This window comes from Cinclus cinclus, chromosome 1 (assembly GCF_963662255.1).
Source record: "Cinclus cinclus chromosome 1, bCinCin1.1, whole genome shotgun sequence".
NCBI lineage: Eukaryota > Metazoa > Chordata > Aves > Passeriformes > Cinclidae > Cinclus > Cinclus cinclus.
In genome coordinates, this window is record NC_085046.1 from 138,055,776 (window position 1) to 138,072,117 (window position 16,342).

Consider the following 16,342-nt stretch of genomic DNA (forward strand, 5'->3'; position numbering starts at 1 on the left):
ATTTAACAGAGCTCCACTTGGGGTGGGGATAATTACAGAGCACCCCAAAATGTGAGTGTTTGAAACCCTTTTAAAGTGCTTATTTTCTTAGCAAACTGGAATGCCATCTTCCTGACCCAAATCACTGCTTCTGTTTTCATTCTTCAATGTAAAGAAACACATAAATAAGCAAAGGATTACAAAAAAATAAGCATCTGGAATATTTCAATTTAAAAATACTTATATTTGAAATGCTAAAACCATTTTGGAGCATGAGCAGCACTCATCTTTCAGAAGCAGGTTTCTTGTGTGTTACCATGCCTGGGAACACACCACTGCTGCCAGGACCCAGTGTCTGACCATATGCTTTAATTCAGGTGTCAGACCCTCATGAGGGAATTTCTCTATGTATTTGCACTTCCAGTAGGGGAAAAAAACAAAAAAATTAAAAAAAAAATAGGGAAGCCCGTGCTTTGATTTCAAATGAGCCAGTTATAGGCCAAATTCCTGCACTGCAAGAACCAACATGCTTTCTATGCTTTCTTACCTTCTGTCAACACTCCTTTTACCCTCAGAAGGAAGCTACTTCTGGATGTTCAGCTGCCAAGTGGCACCCCTGCCCGCAGCAGGGACTTGCCCAGGCTCTGGGTGTCCCACAGGACCACCATAGAAGCCGTGCTGACTGCCCCAGGGTGCTCTGCCCTCCGTGGGCAGGGATATTCGGGATGTGCCTCTCTGAGCACAGCAGCCCTGCGTGCACGTCTGTCCCTGTGCTCCATGTCACGCTCCTCCCCAGCAATGCTCCTCTCTCCCTTCAAGGCAAGGCGGATTGCCTTTAAAACAGAGGTCCCCAACCAGAAGGATCTACCCTCTCGTTTGGCTCCTTGGCAGTTCACCAGTTTCCAGCTGTCCAAAGGAGTTTAGCCATAGGGGTTGCTACTGGCTTGGGGAAAACAGAAAAAAGGAAAGTCGGTAGTAAATGAGAAATATTAATACTTCAGTTCTGTCCTGTTTGTGCTCAGTTTGTTTCTGGACCTGCTGCGTTTTCTCCCGATGAGATTCCAGCATTTAACTGGGCAGGGAAAAAGGAATGAAAATTGCATTGACAATCAAATGCATAAAAGAAAGAAATGGCAGCTCTGAAATATTCACAACCAACACAATTTTGATTAAAGAAAGAACTCTGTTTTTAATAGGTTTTTTTTTTGATCATTAAAAAAGTTTAAACCTGCATAGCAATCATTTCAAAAATAATTATTTAATGTTCCATAATGAAACTGTACACAACCTAGTCTCAGGACAGCAGCCTGCTGGCGGTTCGGCGCAGTCCGGAGCAGCGGCACCGGGGCGCGGCTGGCGGGGTCGGGTGCTCGCTGCTGGCGGCACAGTCTGGCTCCCACACGGGCAAGGGCGGCTCGGCCCCCTCAGCAGCATCCTCAGAGTCGTTCAATGTCTCGGTACTTCTTCCTCAGGATGGAGACCTGGTCTTTAAAGAGGACAGGGTCGAGCCTCATCTGCGAGTGGATCAGCGGCATATAGCCAAACCAGCTGGCAAAAGTGTTCATGCAGCTCTGCCGCTGGGCAAAGTGGTCGGGGTCGGCCCAGCGCGAGGCCCGGGACGTCTGTGAGGGGAGGAGAGGAGAGATAAGAGTGAGCCCTGGCACACGGGATGGCAGGAATGGCGGGAGGGGAGGAGAGCAGGGAGCAGAGTGAGCCCTGGCACACAGGATGGCAGGAATGGCAGGAGGGGAGGAGAGCAGAGATCAGAGTGAGCCCTGGCACACAGGATGGCAGGAATGGCGGGAGCTGGGTGAGGCAGACACCGTGGTGCCCGGCCATGCCAGGGCTCGGGGGCACGCGGCTCTGTGGTGGCTGGAACCTGCTCAGGGGCTCAAAGAGAGGAAAGAACACCCTGCCCATAGCAGACCCAGGGGTAGTGAGCTGGGCACCCCTGACTTCACAAACAGAGCAGAGGACAGGGCAGTGTGGAAACATGAGTTTGACCACAAGTCAGCCTGTGGAACACAACACCCACAAGCAGCCCTCCCAAATCTTGCCAGCACTCTACTTCACCCTATCCCTCACTCTTCTTTTCTTCAAACCTTCCAGCTATTTCAGAGATACAAGAAGTTATTAAAAACCACCAGGAAAAAAAAAAAGAAGGCCACTACTTTCCAGCAGAGGTACACACCCAAGCCCTGGCCAGTTGCTGCCCGTGGTCTTCAGCCACAGGAGGAAAACAATTATTCAGGGTCAAACCTGAACTTCAGCAGTTCAGATCGGCAGAAATTTATACACAAGTAATTTCAACCAGCTTGTAACTGAGTAGATGTCCTTATGTGCTTGGCATTACTCATGTGTAGGTACCCTGCATTGAAAAGCAAGGCGCTTCCAGGAATCCCACTGGCCAGACAGTGCATCAGACAGCACTGTCTCACAGACACAAAAAACTGAACTGAAGTACCACGCTACATCATATTGAACTGTGACCCAAGGAAAACACCATGGTCTTTGACTGCATACATGCAGAATATTCTGGCATGATTTTCCAAAGTTCAGGACAGCTGTAATCACTGTGGAAGTCCACTGAAATTCAGCAGCTCTGGGAAAAAAAGGGCCCTAGCAGCTTTATAGCTGCTATTGTCTGTACCTAAAGAACATTTATAAACCGAAGAAAACTATTATTTAACATAAAATATGAATATTGAGAACCTAAGGTTTTTTTGTGCCACTCCCCATGCATCCCTCTGTAGCACTTGTGTTTCCACTATACTTTAAAAACAAATATAAATTCATAAACTCAAGGGATGTAAATCAAAACATCAACAGATAAAGTCAGGGACTTGCCAAATGACTGTGGTACCAGACTTGATCTTGGTCCAAGGCCTGTCCAGTTTAGGTCAAGTGGTAGGTTATAATGTGCATTGATTACAGCCTCCTGATTTTACAGAGCCACTAAAGAGCAAGTAAAAGTTTCTTGCTAGAGGATTATAGCAGCTATTTTGGCCATTAACACTGAATTTCCATTTGACTATTCATCTCTGTCACAACACTGAGGTTATGTTAATTTTTTATTTGTCTTTCAAGGAATTATGAACATGGTCCATTACATTTCCCAAAGCTGCAGCAACAACTTGTCTTTAGGAAGAGAGTTATAGCTCATGGCTGACTCGAGTCACCCGTGCTGTAAGATGAAAAATGAATGCTCAGGCTGTGCCAAACAGCCAAAGCACAGCCCTGTGGAGAGGTGAGGCTGAAACTGGAAGCAATAGGTACTTTCCTGGATGGCACCTTCTTGTTCACCAAAGGTGTCCTGGGCACCCAGATGAGTCAGAATTGCTAAGTGTTACCAATGCTACCAGTACCTCAGGTGTAAGCACAGTACATAGAGATAATGGAGTTTACAAACTGACATGGCAACTCCCCAGTCAAAGATACAAGTAATGCTACCAGGAGAAAATGTGAGGGGAAAATCAAGAGCCCTTCTGTCACCTGTCCCATAGTAATCATGGTACAGTTTGCACTGAGGTCATGGACACCGTGGCAGCACAGATGGAAGGCTGTTCAGGACTTGCAGATTTTGCAGGACTTGCTGCTCCCCTCATTGTTCTCTCACACAGGGCAAAAGGACAAGTGTCCCCACACTACCATGTATCCCTGCAATTAGAGGTACTTCTGCAATGACAGAAGGCTTATCCAGCAGCTGGAAGAGGACCTAAAGCAACCACTTCATGGGTGCTAGTGAGTGATGGCATAACTGTGGAATGAAATGTTCCCTGTGGGGAAAAAACACTTGCATATCACAAATTATCTCAGCTGTGACAGTTCAGTGTCAGTGCTTGAATCACACTATACAATTTACAATAGCACATGGACAGCCTGGTACATTATATTAATTAATAATAATAAAAAATAGAAAATATTTCTAGAATTTACTTATGCTTCTAGCATTCCATGACAAGGTCTTGAATCTAGAATACTTAATTAGAAAATCAGAGTTTAACTGAAATTCAGTCACCACAATCATCAGTTCCAGGAGTTTGGGATCATCACGAATAACACAGTGTCAGAAAACTATGAAGGGAAGAGCATCCACAGTAGATGTTTGCAATTTTTCTTTTTTCTTCATTATAATAAGCATATCTAAAATCTAATTACAGTTCTGCTAAACTAAAAACTGCAAAAATATTTGACAGAATTGTATCACTCTGAAAGCCTAACCTAAAAGTGAACCTGCTACATTATCAATACATCCCAACTGCTAAAACATACAGTGTTTACATACCTGTCCCATCATGGTCTCCTTGTACTGTTTTTTCTGTGTTACTTTGATTGGAGGCAATTTTGTCACAGCTGACACCAAAAAATTCATTAGAATGTCCTCACAATTGGCCAGTTGGTCCACCATATTCTTTAGGCTGGCAGGCAGGTAATGAGTGTACAGGTAGTGATAATATCTGAAAACCAACAGCAGTGTTAATAATACAAGTCACTGTGCTTTCAGGTATCCAGGATATTTCTATCTCAGTTGAGACCCAAGTTTTGTACTCAACTCCCAGCATAACACTTCCTTTCTTTGGTCTCACCCTTTAACAAAAAGGGAAAACAAATCAGTTTCTCATCAAGACAGTAAACAGTGCTAAAGGAGAAAGAGAACATATGCCTTTTTTGAAGCCAGGTTGAGAGAAACACTGTGGGCCTAAGTATGAAGATAATGGACAAGTAGGAAGGAGAGTCCCATAGTGCTACAATGTGATTAGATAACACTGAGGATTTAATCCTGTGTATTTTCTTCACAAACTGTTCAGATGGAAAGAACTCTTACTAAAACTGCCCTACTACTGTTCTTATTGTTGAAATTATTCTCCTTTGGGTCTGTACCATCCCCTGTGACCTGTCTTCTCCTTTGTGGGGGTGTGGATTAGAGACTCCAGAATTTTCTTTTTCTTTAAATGTAGAGAGCACTTTGGTCTGCTGAAGTTCTAATAACATAGGTTTTCTCCAACATGCTGCAATATGCAGAGCTGCCACATGCCCATTGTACTACATTTCTAGAGTAGCCAGAAGACTTTGCAGTCTGCAGCTGTCAGCCAACACATACCCAGAGCTGGTCTGGAAGTAACCTCCTTTCTGCTATGCTACAGGCCATTCAGCCAAGCAGCTTAATGAATTCGGGAACTCTTTGAAGTGTGTAATTCCTGATGTTAAAAGGAGCAGTCTGACTGCCTCAAAACACAAGTGACTTCAAAGAGACCCAACAAGTGCAATAATGATTACCAGATCCCCAGAGCTAAACCAAGAACTTAAATTATTACCCCATAAAATGTAGACCCACTTACTATCTTTCCATTTTTATCCCCTCCCCGGAAGAATGCTCTTCACACCCCACCCCCACCCCCTCTTTACTATCTTGTTTCATACAGAAGAAGGATAGCAGATGCTCTGGATTCTTACTTGTGGTAAATAGCAGCTCCTGTCAATACCATGGAATAGTCATTAGTCCATTTGGAGGTATACCCCCACCTTTCCTTAGTGTTGTCCCAGAAGTGACTGCGTGCAGGATACCCTACAATCCTCTCTGGAAAGCTCTGCCAAACTGTAAAGGCAAAATCCACCTGTGGACAAAGGTACAGGCCAAATGAATACTGAAACTGTTTCAACAAATGTCAACAAAACAAAATACTACCTTGCCACTAATTCACAATTCAAAATCTTGGAACTGTTGCAAAAACAGTAATTCTGTGTATTCATCAGTAAATTAAACTGACTGCTTGACATTTTGCCCTATAATTATGCACATTTTAATGGTTCCTGTTAAAGAGAGTCTAAAGCATCGCAGCATTACATTAACATTTTCAAGCTTGCCCTTTACATATCAAACCTTTTCAAGTTACAGAAAGAATGGGTGTAGGTGCATGTATTTATACCTCAATGCAACAGCAAGGGGTAATAGCCACGTGGTAAACTGAAATTTTTGCACATCTTTGTGTATTGCATCTACCATTTAATCACTGTTAACACAGAGTTTGGGAAATCAGGAGTCATAGACTTTAAAATGGTAAAGGTGGCTCATTGAGAATAAAACAGGCAGTCAGTGTGTAGTCCTTTTATATTTTCTGTTTTGAGCCTTCGGAAGATCATGTCAGTCATACTTTCAAGACTGTCAATGTGACCAAAAAGGTTCAATATATAGCTTAATAAAGAGGAAGATAAAATTCCCATTTAGTTAAATGGCATAAGGAACCTAAACTTTAAGAAAAATGCTTTATACTGTATGAGCCACAGGAGCATGTCAAATGCTGCCAATGGCATTTTTTTTGTTTTATTGTCTTGCTGTAATTATTTTAATAACTCAAATCTCAGAGAATTGAGAAGTGACAGGACATTGCTACCCTATGATCCTACCAAACAAAATCTAGTGATATTAGGAAAGGGATGATTGGGGTATTTTGCAAAAGGATGGTCAGCATTGTATTTGAGAAGTTTGGTAGAAATACATATGGAAAGATTTTATCAATGGCAGTCCCCTCCCCTTCAACTTAGATTTTGGAGCTCAAGCTAGACTGAAATTTTATAAGAGTTATACACAATTCTAATTGTCCTAGTCAAGCCCCCCAAAAAAGAGGGCTTTGTTTCTGCACTGCACACTAGGTTCCCCTCAGTACTAGAGGGACCTAATACTTTGCTTAAAAATGTTTGAAAAGCCTTCCAAGAATGCAGTCAAAGTTAAGGGTATAAAGGTTAGATAAAGAATAGCTGCTCTGAGAACAGCCCCATTTTGTGTTGATTACTGTCAGACTTCTCACATTTACAAGTATTTTCATGAAACAGAAGAGTTGCACATGGGCTGAAATACAAAGTTAGGGCCTGGTTATTTTCTTTAAAGTCATTTCAAGGAATCTGAGGCCAACCAGAAAGACAATGTGCACAAGCCAGTTACTGTTGTGACAGTTCTGATCTCATACAAATCAATACCACATGAAAGAACTGAAGGGTTTTTTCCCTATAAAGGCCTTTCCCATAAAACGTGACATCTGTTTTCTTTAGAGAAGTCTGAGAATCTCAAACTTAAATAAATAATAAAATTGCTGCACCCAGTGCCCTCTCTTGTGCTTTCAACTATCTGTCCTTGCACTAGGGAGATGCACTAAAGCAACCACCCTAAGAGAAAACTCCCTATATTAAAAAAGCCCCTCAGGTCTCATCCTAAGTAATTTCCAGCAGCACTGCCATTCTCAGCTGATCACCAGGAAAATCCAGCCAAGCTGGCAGTCTCTTAAACCTCTGGATCCTGACCCATGCTGATTTCTAATGACTTCCCACGCACAGAGCCCTCTGTGCATATGGAACAGCTCCTCTCACAGAACAATTACGCACCGTTCTGTTGAGAATGGAAAACCTACATTGGGATCGGACAGTCCACAGAATGTGCCTGGTGACTGCTGCTCTCAATGGGAATGTGATTGTCTTTGGCCAAGTTTCTAAATCGCCTTTTCTGGGCTTTGTAGCTGTGCCACCACAACTCTCCATGAGCAGCTAGTTTCAAAGGAAATGTCACATCACATTTGCACAAGCTGTACCATGGGGAAGTGAAGCAATAGAGAGGTCTCCCAGCTCTTCATGGAGAGCCACCAAGCAGAGGTGCTGGTGCTGGCACCCTGGCAGAGACATGCTGGAGCTGCAAGGTGGGTTCTAGCAAGAGCTGGCCAGCTGGTTCTGTCTGCACACAGTGACCAGGGGGCTCATAGAGCCATTGCGCAAACACACAGGATCAGCTCCGAGTTGCTCACAGGAGCAACAAAGAAAACAAAGCAAAGCAATAAAGTCATAAAGAAAAGTGTAGGTTATCTCACACAACAAGAAGCATTTGTGCTTCAAAATGTTTAGGGTAAAACATGACCAAGGTGAATGAGAAACACTATTAATTTCATATGTGTTCCAGAAACTTGTATGACTTTGAAGTTTGAAGGATGACTAAATACCAGTTAAAAACAAAACAAAGCCTCAAATCCTCATGGAGTTCACAGGCTGGATTGCTGTAAATACCTCATCAGGGCAATGAAGCCCCTTAGAGGTACTACCATGATCCCCAGGGCAGCTGAGATGGGATGCTTCATCCTGAGCAACAACCTGCTTAGGAAGTTCAGCGCAAGGAGAAATGCCTTTTATTGCTTTGGGGCTTCTTTGGGCTGTGCAGAGCTTTGCACTCAAGCGCTTTGGTAGCAGCCATATTCTTCCTCATCTATCAGAAACTACCAAGGTGTAACATTGGTATCAAACAGGTTCAATGTCAGCTATTTCTTTCATTTTAAAAGTGAAAGAGGGTTACCAAGGCTGTTTCTTGACCAGTATAACCGCAACACAACATCTGTACAGGGAAGAAGAATTGCAATCCATCCATTTAGAACAAATTCAGTGACATCTTAGGGTATGTATCAGTGACTGAAGACTAATGTTACGCATTTCTTCACTGATATGTAAGTAGTGACAGCATCAGTGAAAGATCCCCATCACTGACAGAAATGCATTTTTATGAAGGTGAAGTGGGGAGAGCAGAATGACCATGAACATAGAGAAAAAAAAGGGAAAACAAAAGAAAATCGAGTTTTTCAAGCTATTCCCTGCCCATCATTAATAATGTATTTCCCAAATATTGCACTCTATATAAACTGTCATCGGTTTCCCTTGTGGTTCTCAGGAAGAGGTTCTAGAAATCAATACTCATCCCAGTTGTAAAAATTGGTTTTCTACAGTATTTTTCTTTTCTTAGTGCTATCTTGTTCTTGGCACAGACACTCAAGCACCTAAACTAGCAAGTATCTCCAATTTTGTGGGCTGACACAATGGGGAAAGAGCATTCTTCAGTGAAATCCTGCACTAGGGAGACAATGCTGTCTTTTGGAGTGATAGCAGTCCCCCTCTGCTGACGAGCCTTCCTTCTTCACCTACACCCTGCTGATAATGTGGGGGGAAGCTACCCCAGTCAGAAAAGTGAGAGCAGAATATTAAAGCTGACTGCTCTTGGCTGCCTACACCCGCCTGCAGCTATGTTACTAAAATAAAGAAGAACGGAAGAACCATATGCTAATGATGAGCCAATTAACCAGGGCGAAAAGCTCCTCTGATGGCAGACAGTGGCGGGGCTGCTGAAACAAGTGCAACACCTTAAATACGAGGAGTGTAGCAGGAAATCTTGTAGCATTTGCTCACTGGCAAAGCAAGAGAAGAGCATATCTGCTGTGCTCAGGCTGAGCCCAGCAGCCAAGCAGACTCCCAAGACAAAAGAGACCCTTACCTCAGTGGTTGAAAGCACGGTGTCCTCATCCAGGCTTAGCACTGCATCTGTCACTATGTTGTCATAGGGTAGGAAGCGACTGCTCATAACCTGTGGGTATCCAAGGCAGGAAGGGGAGGAAATAAAAATCACTTGAAGGACTCATTTCCAAGGCAAATACTTAATTTTATTCCTCACTCTTATTTCCTCTTGTCTGAGGTACATGGCATATTTCTGTTTGATGTAAAGGACCCTTCAGCTCAAAAGTGAAGGAGTGTCGTTTTTGTCACCCCAGCAGTCAGCCTACACCTTCTGTCTGAGGAGTAATTTCTGAACGGACCTCCCTCTTTGCAGCAGGCTGCTTTCCTTTAGTGACAAACTTCATTGCTCTGTGCTGATAATTAGATGCACCTACAGCTTCTTTGTGGATGACATTTTCCCTGGTGGCTAGGACTGTCCCTCTGCTCTCCTACAGGGTATGAGAATCAAAGGTAATGAACATTGAGAAGGACTTTCTTTGCAACCCTCATAATCTTACACAGCTGGGAAACCAAGCACCTCAGGCTGTGTGTGAAGGATTTAACACTACCAGGATGATGCAACATTCTCCACCAGAAAAGGAAAATATGCTGAAGAACCCAAATTGAACTTTATCTGCATGAAGAATTATATATATTAGGTATCGTAGCATTTTAAAAAGTCACATTCTTAAATGGTCTTCCAGTACCTGAAGGAAGCCTGAAAGAAAGATGGAGAGGGACATTTTATAAGAGCATGTAGTGACAAGGGAGAATGGATTTAAACTGACAGAGAGTAGGTTTAGATTAGTTACTAGGAAAAAATTCTTTCCTATGAGGGTGATGAGGCACTGGAACAGGTTGCCCAGAGAAACTGTGGATGCCCCATCCCTGGGAATGTTCAAGGCAAGACTTCCCAGGGCTCTGAGCAACCTAGTCTAGTGGGAGGTTTCTTGGTCCATGGCAGGGGGGTTGGCACTAGATAGTCTTTAATGCCCCTTCCAACTCAGACCATTCTATATATAAAAAAACCTATATACAGAATAAGCTTATTAAAGATAGAGCAGGACACTCCTCAAAGTAATAGGAAATAGATGGGAAAGCTGGATCAAAAAGACAACAGAAAGAAATTAAAATCCATATGGCTTCTTTATCAGACTAAATAGCACCTTTTGAGAACTGATGACGAATAACAAGGACACAACAGTTTGTTTCCCTCATCTCCTAGGAAAAATAGCCCGGTTAGTTACTAGACTTCTTTACCAATTTACTATGCCATGAAAACACTTTAAAGGTCAAGCCCAGTAAGAGGAATCTACTGTATGGAAAGAGGGACATGGAAAAGTTTTACACAACCCTCCTACATATGGTCAGTTTTACATCCCCTGCAACCTGTTTGGGAACAAGTTGGAATCTGCCTTGATTCAGAGAAGTCTATCTCCATAATCAGGATGTTCACAATGTCTGTTTGGAGAGCACCCTGTCATCACTATGATGGCCTTGGTCTGGGGAGGCAGGGCTCTGATGAAGAGAGGACCTGGCTGGGGCTGAGGGTTTTGCTTTGGTTACACTAAGATGAAGCAGAGCAAGCAGCCAGCAGGAGACCCGTGTTCTCATCCCTAATCTTTTACAGACTGTGCAAAATTTTCAAATAGTACAACAATCTGGACTTGCTGTGTATTTTTTTTTTATAGCTAAAATACCATTTTGTAAAATGAGTGTTAGAATATTTGATTTCAAGGGAAGAGTGAAAGTTTGGTAAAGGCAGACCACTGTGATCAGCTGCATGGAGTACTGGTGCCTGCCAGCAGGCCTTGGCTAAGTTGGAGATGAAAAGCAGTTCCTTTGTGCAACCTTTGAACTGTGCTGCTCCAACTCTGCAAGCTTGGTCCAAAAAAACAGCTTTCCACACAAGAAGCCATTTGGCATACTTTGGGATATTAGAGGAAGAGACTGTCCACTATAAACACACCTTTGTGTACTCAGGAGACTCATTTGTAATCTAAACAGTGCCTGGAGCCAATTTCTACAAACACTATAGAACTGGTCAGAGATTCCTCCTCTATCTCACCTCTGCTAGTTTTACAAAAAGAAAATAAAAAACATCCAGAACATTCAAAGGGCTCAGAAATCTCTACAACCTTTCTTGGCCCTGCAGCAATCCCCCTGAAACTGTTTATATGGCTAGCTAATGCCAGAGCCTTTAGCTGCCAACCTTGCAGGGTTATCTGTCTCTTGTTAAGGTGACAAGGAGAAAAGACCAAAGACAAAATTACAAATTCAAAACAGGATTGTACAGGCAAAACAACTGAAAGTCCCTTTGCCCACGCAGAGCTCTGGAGCCAGCTGACAGAGAAGGACCAGAGAGGTCCAGAATCTGTTTCAGATTCTAGAAGCAAGAAATCTTGCATCTCTCAGGCCTGCGTTTTGAATCATCCACTTCAGTGTGATTTAAAAAAACTCTTTTCTCATCTGATGGCACCTATTTTGACTTTATGGAAATACACACAAGATATGTGTGTTGCACAGCAAGAGATGACATGGTGATTTTGTTCCCACGCAAGTGTTCCGTGTCTTATGTCTCTTCCTTTTTTTATGGCAGCAGTACCTCACAAGGCCATAAAAGAAGATATTTTTCAAAGTCAAGTTCTCATTTTTAACTTTGCTTTTAAGTCCACAGCTGACCCCCGAGTCTTGCATGTGATTTCTCAGACTCAGTGAGTGCAGCTGCATCACTACTTTCATGTACCTGCAGAGAGATGGAATCTCCAATGATGGGGTCAGCACTATCTTCTTGCAGGGTCACATTTCAAAACTGGATCTCATCTGTGAATCTTGGATTCAAGGCATTAATTGCTGTGCTGATGATTTCTGAGTGCACAGGACCCATGCATGAAACACAAATATGTAACTAAGCTGGTACAAAAGGCCAAGGAATAGAAGGGACCTGTCATTTTGTTGGGCAATACAAAGCTTTCACCAAAGCCACTGGAAAATAAATTCCTGTCTCATCAGAGAATGCAGGCAACCTTTTACCACGCTCCTCTCCACTTACCTTGCTTTCTCCTTCAATGACTATGACAGGCACAGAAGTGGCAGGCCAGCGGTGTTTGGCTGGGAGGGGTTTATCACAATTCCATAAAACAATAATCTGAAAGAGAATATTGGACCATGATCAAAGACCTTTGTGGCAATGCAGTCCATATTCTAAAGTCTCAGGTTTCCAGACAGACATGTTAAATTCAAGTTAGGAATTTCAAAATCAAAAATAATGAAACAAATCTGCATTAAAAAAAATTTGATTCATAAAAAAATCATAAACATTGATTTCACCCAAGCTGACTACTTACAAAATATATCCTCTCAGGCAAATAAAGGCTGGACAGGAACTTGGGAAGTCTCTGTATCAGCCACATGATACAGGTGTGACTGATTTAGTGTGGCTCTCATAAATGCAAAACCACTTGTGACACTCCATTACAAGAGGATACTCCTACTGAAATCCCCAGGGTTTTTTTGGAGAAGCCAAAATCCTGGCACTGATAAGATTAAAAGTCACAGTGGGAGGAAGGAAGATCATTGAGGCTCTTGAGGCATAGAGATCCTTGTGCAGTTTGCAGCACACACAGTGCTGATCTTTAAAGTGCACTCATTATTTTACCTGTCTCATGTAACAATGGGTTTAATTACTATCTGTATTCCACTCCCATTATACTCAGAATTTTTATTTCCCATGCATGTAGGTCAGACGGTAGAAATCTCAGAGGAAAGAAACATCAGAATTGAATCAGGGTTGAAACAGGGCTGAGTCACTAGGCTCCACACTCCTGGCAGAGTGGTTTGTCTTCACTGTGACTGACAGCCAAACAGTGCTGCTTACCTGTGCACAGTACTGGGACTTGGCTACAGCAACCAGGAGTTTCAGTACAGGCTGAGATTGGGAAACCAGGGGAGTTACTGCATGGATAACGGCAGTGAATGTGGAAAGAGGCTTCAGACCTGAAGTGAAGAGAGACGTGTTCAGTGAAGACAAAATCACCCCAGTTACTACAGATTAAAGGACTTCAGGGATGGAAAAAAACAATCTGCACTTAATGCAAACCTTGCCAGGTTTTTTTAAGTCACCTTCCTTCCTCTCAGATACCAGATGCTTCAGAGATCACACTTCCCTTTAACTCCCACTCTGCACCTTTAACTTCCACTCTGAAATACCAGACTCCAAGACAATTATTTCCTTTTCTTACTCACTGTTTCCACAGATGTCCTGTAATATCTTTTTTTTTATCCATTTGTCCCACAATATTGACATCTAGCTTGTTCGGCCAAATGTCTTTCTTGACACAAGCTCTGTTTTGCTGCCTGGCTCTGGATTATTGATGTTTTCTACAGATTATCTCCACAAATTCCAGAAGTTTATTCATTTTCCTAAGTTCCATTACAGCCTCTGTCAGATTTTTGCTCTTTCTGGGTTGATTCCTATCCACATGCATCTTCAATTACATCCTAAGCTGGCAATTCTGCTTGCTTCTTTGCCTTCCATTTTTAAATTTTTGTCTTGCTATGATTTCATTTTTTTGCCTGGAATAACAGATCCAACTGGCACCTACCCTTCATTACTGCTCTCAGCCTCATCTAAACTCATCAGTGTGGGGTCACAGTCGTTTTTCATCAGAATTACCACAGAAATCTCTCTTTTTTAACACAATGACTGCCAATTTTTACCAGGTGAATAGTACAGATACACACAAGTGGGATGGCATAGGCTGAGCCAAAAGTAGCAGCCGTCTGGTAAGCAGGATCCCTTCAGCCTGGAGGCACATTTGCCTGGAGAACTCATTGTTCAAGCTCTGCTTCAGGAAAAAGCCATGAACCCAAGCCCTATTCACTCCTTCTAGTGGGACCCATATGAAGACACATAGCATGCAGAGTAAATCCATACAAGTGTGCACTCCAATAAAAAGTGTCATGGGTAAATTACCACTTTTTCCATTTCACAAGCACAAATAAACAAAGAAAGGAAAAAAGCTATTCCTCTTATGTCCCCTCAGGCCATGAATGGGTCAGCAGCTCAGGGATTAATTGCCAGCAACTGGAAAGTATGAAGGAACATAGTTTTTTTTTTAAACAATCTTTGCAAGCAAGAGGCATATGACGCATGTTTATGAGTCAGAGATGTTCCAGTCTACAGTGAGCAGCGAAGATTGAGACAGGATAAATGAAAGGCATCATTAACTAGAAATGAATGGTAAGTCACTTGGCACATGCTACTCAAAGACAAAATTTCAAAATTCCACTAGAAATTCCAAATGCCACTACATTATAGCAAGGATTCACTCACCAAGATTAGCATAGTAGTAAGGAAAATCTCCCAGATACGAGGAATACTGTGGCAGTACAAATAACCCTCCAGGATGTTTGTTCCATATTAAGCTGTTACGTGATATGTGCTTAAATATTCTGTCCTGAATAATCTGGAAAACAAGAGAAGTAATGATTTTTAAATATACTGTCACAGTCACTGTGTTAAAAGCTTCAGGAACTCCAGCTGACTGGAATCATCACCCATTTTGCAAAAAGCCGAGGCACACAAATTAGTAGACATTCCTCCTTGATCTCTCTTAAACAGACTCAAAACCTGCACATTCTGACACCACTTCAGCAGTTCAGGCATTGTGCCATACGTTTTAGAGCACCTCATTAGTCTCTCTGGACATGGGGACCATACAATTTATTGCATTTTATATTTCAAGTCAAATATTTTGTCTATTTGAGTAGCTTAGCAGTTGTAAGCCTGATTAGTTCTTTGTCAGCTTTACTATCCAGAACTCACAGAAGATAGTTATTTGAAGATGGCATAAAAAGCTAGGTAATATTAGGAGATAATGAGAGTATTCAAAACTAAAAAGACTTCTAGCAAATCAGGCTGCATTAATTATTAATTTTTTCTTAATTATAAAGGAATATTAGCATTCAGATACATCACTGATTCCACATCTCAGCTCTGTAACAGTTCCTCGTTGGATGAAATAGATTATCTTTTCACAACTACGGTCTGATTGGCTAAATCTAGGCCAAAACCAGAGACTCCTAGATTTCTAAGGTCAAAATTAATTGATAGGTTATCTACTTTAGCATCTAGAATACCACAAGCAAAAAAAGAAAAAAGATACCAAGCTATACAGTTGGTATGTATTTATGAAATTACAGTTGCTTCACATCAGTTGAAGGAAAACAAGAGTGGTTCTTACACTGATGGGAAACTCCTTAAACTTCCTGCAAAGGCATAGCAAGATTCAGCAGAGGGAATCTCTTACAGGACAAAATCAGCCTCCAAAGAAGGTGCAACTTTCTAAGTGCAATACACTCTTGAGCCACATGTTCTTACAGTTTTGCCTTCGCATGGAGTATTAGAAGTTAGCAAGACTGGAGATGGAATGCTGCAAAAGGCCAGTGGGTGATGGAGGATGGATTTTCCCCCAGGCTGGGTAAGCAGGAATGCCTTGCCTTCTGCTACAGCTCATCTTTTGTTATCTTCCAAGGAGGTTTTCATGTAACTACCAGTTTTTGCAGTGCATACGTCTTGAGTGTAAAGAACATGCTGGTTGCTCTAGCCCAATGTCCCTGGCCTTAACATAGATGTATCTGGGTGAAACTTTATGTCTCTGAAGCTGGACTGAAGTGTAGGAAAACCAAAAATCAGGCAAAAAGACCTACCACAAGAAGAACAAAAGCAGCTGCTGCAGTCTAAACAAGCTAAAATCTCTTTAAGCTTCTAAGTTCAGGGACATCTGGTCAATACATGAAAAAGTATTGCCACAAGCAGCGGTTTTCCTGGAATTTTTGATCGCTATGACAAGAAAAGATTAAAACACCAGTTACATTGTGTTAGACAATCCACTGCTGGTGGCAATACATGTACTGCTAAAATGGGGCAGATGTTAAATGCATGCTTTTCTGAATTTTGCCTACAGCCAATTACCATAGCTAATATGCAATAATTCACTCACACAAGTAAGTTAATTTAAGTTTTTTTTTTTTTGAATAACAGACTTAGGACTGTAATGCCATCAAT

The 16,342-nt window shown here is 42.1% G+C and overlaps 1 protein-coding gene across 1 annotated transcript in view; it reads right to left on the bottom strand.

Moving 5' to 3' along the window:
* Positions 1-1,415: 1,415 nt before the first annotated feature.
* Positions 1,416-16,342, bottom strand: part of EXT1 (exostosin glycosyltransferase 1) — a 176,213-nt gene continuing 161,286 nt past the window's right edge. The window contains exons 5-11 of the mRNA XM_062503632.1: positions 14,609-14,741; positions 13,151-13,269; positions 12,326-12,421; positions 9,275-9,364; positions 5,434-5,594; positions 4,265-4,436; positions 1,416-1,601 (exon numbers count right to left, since the gene is read on the bottom strand). Coding sequence (XP_062359616.1) covers positions 1,416-1,601; positions 4,265-4,436; positions 5,434-5,594; positions 9,275-9,364; positions 12,326-12,421; positions 13,151-13,269; positions 14,609-14,741 — 957 coding nt within the window. The remainder of the gene's footprint in view (positions 1,602-4,264; positions 4,437-5,433; positions 5,595-9,274; positions 9,365-12,325; positions 12,422-13,150; positions 13,270-14,608; positions 14,742-16,342) is intronic.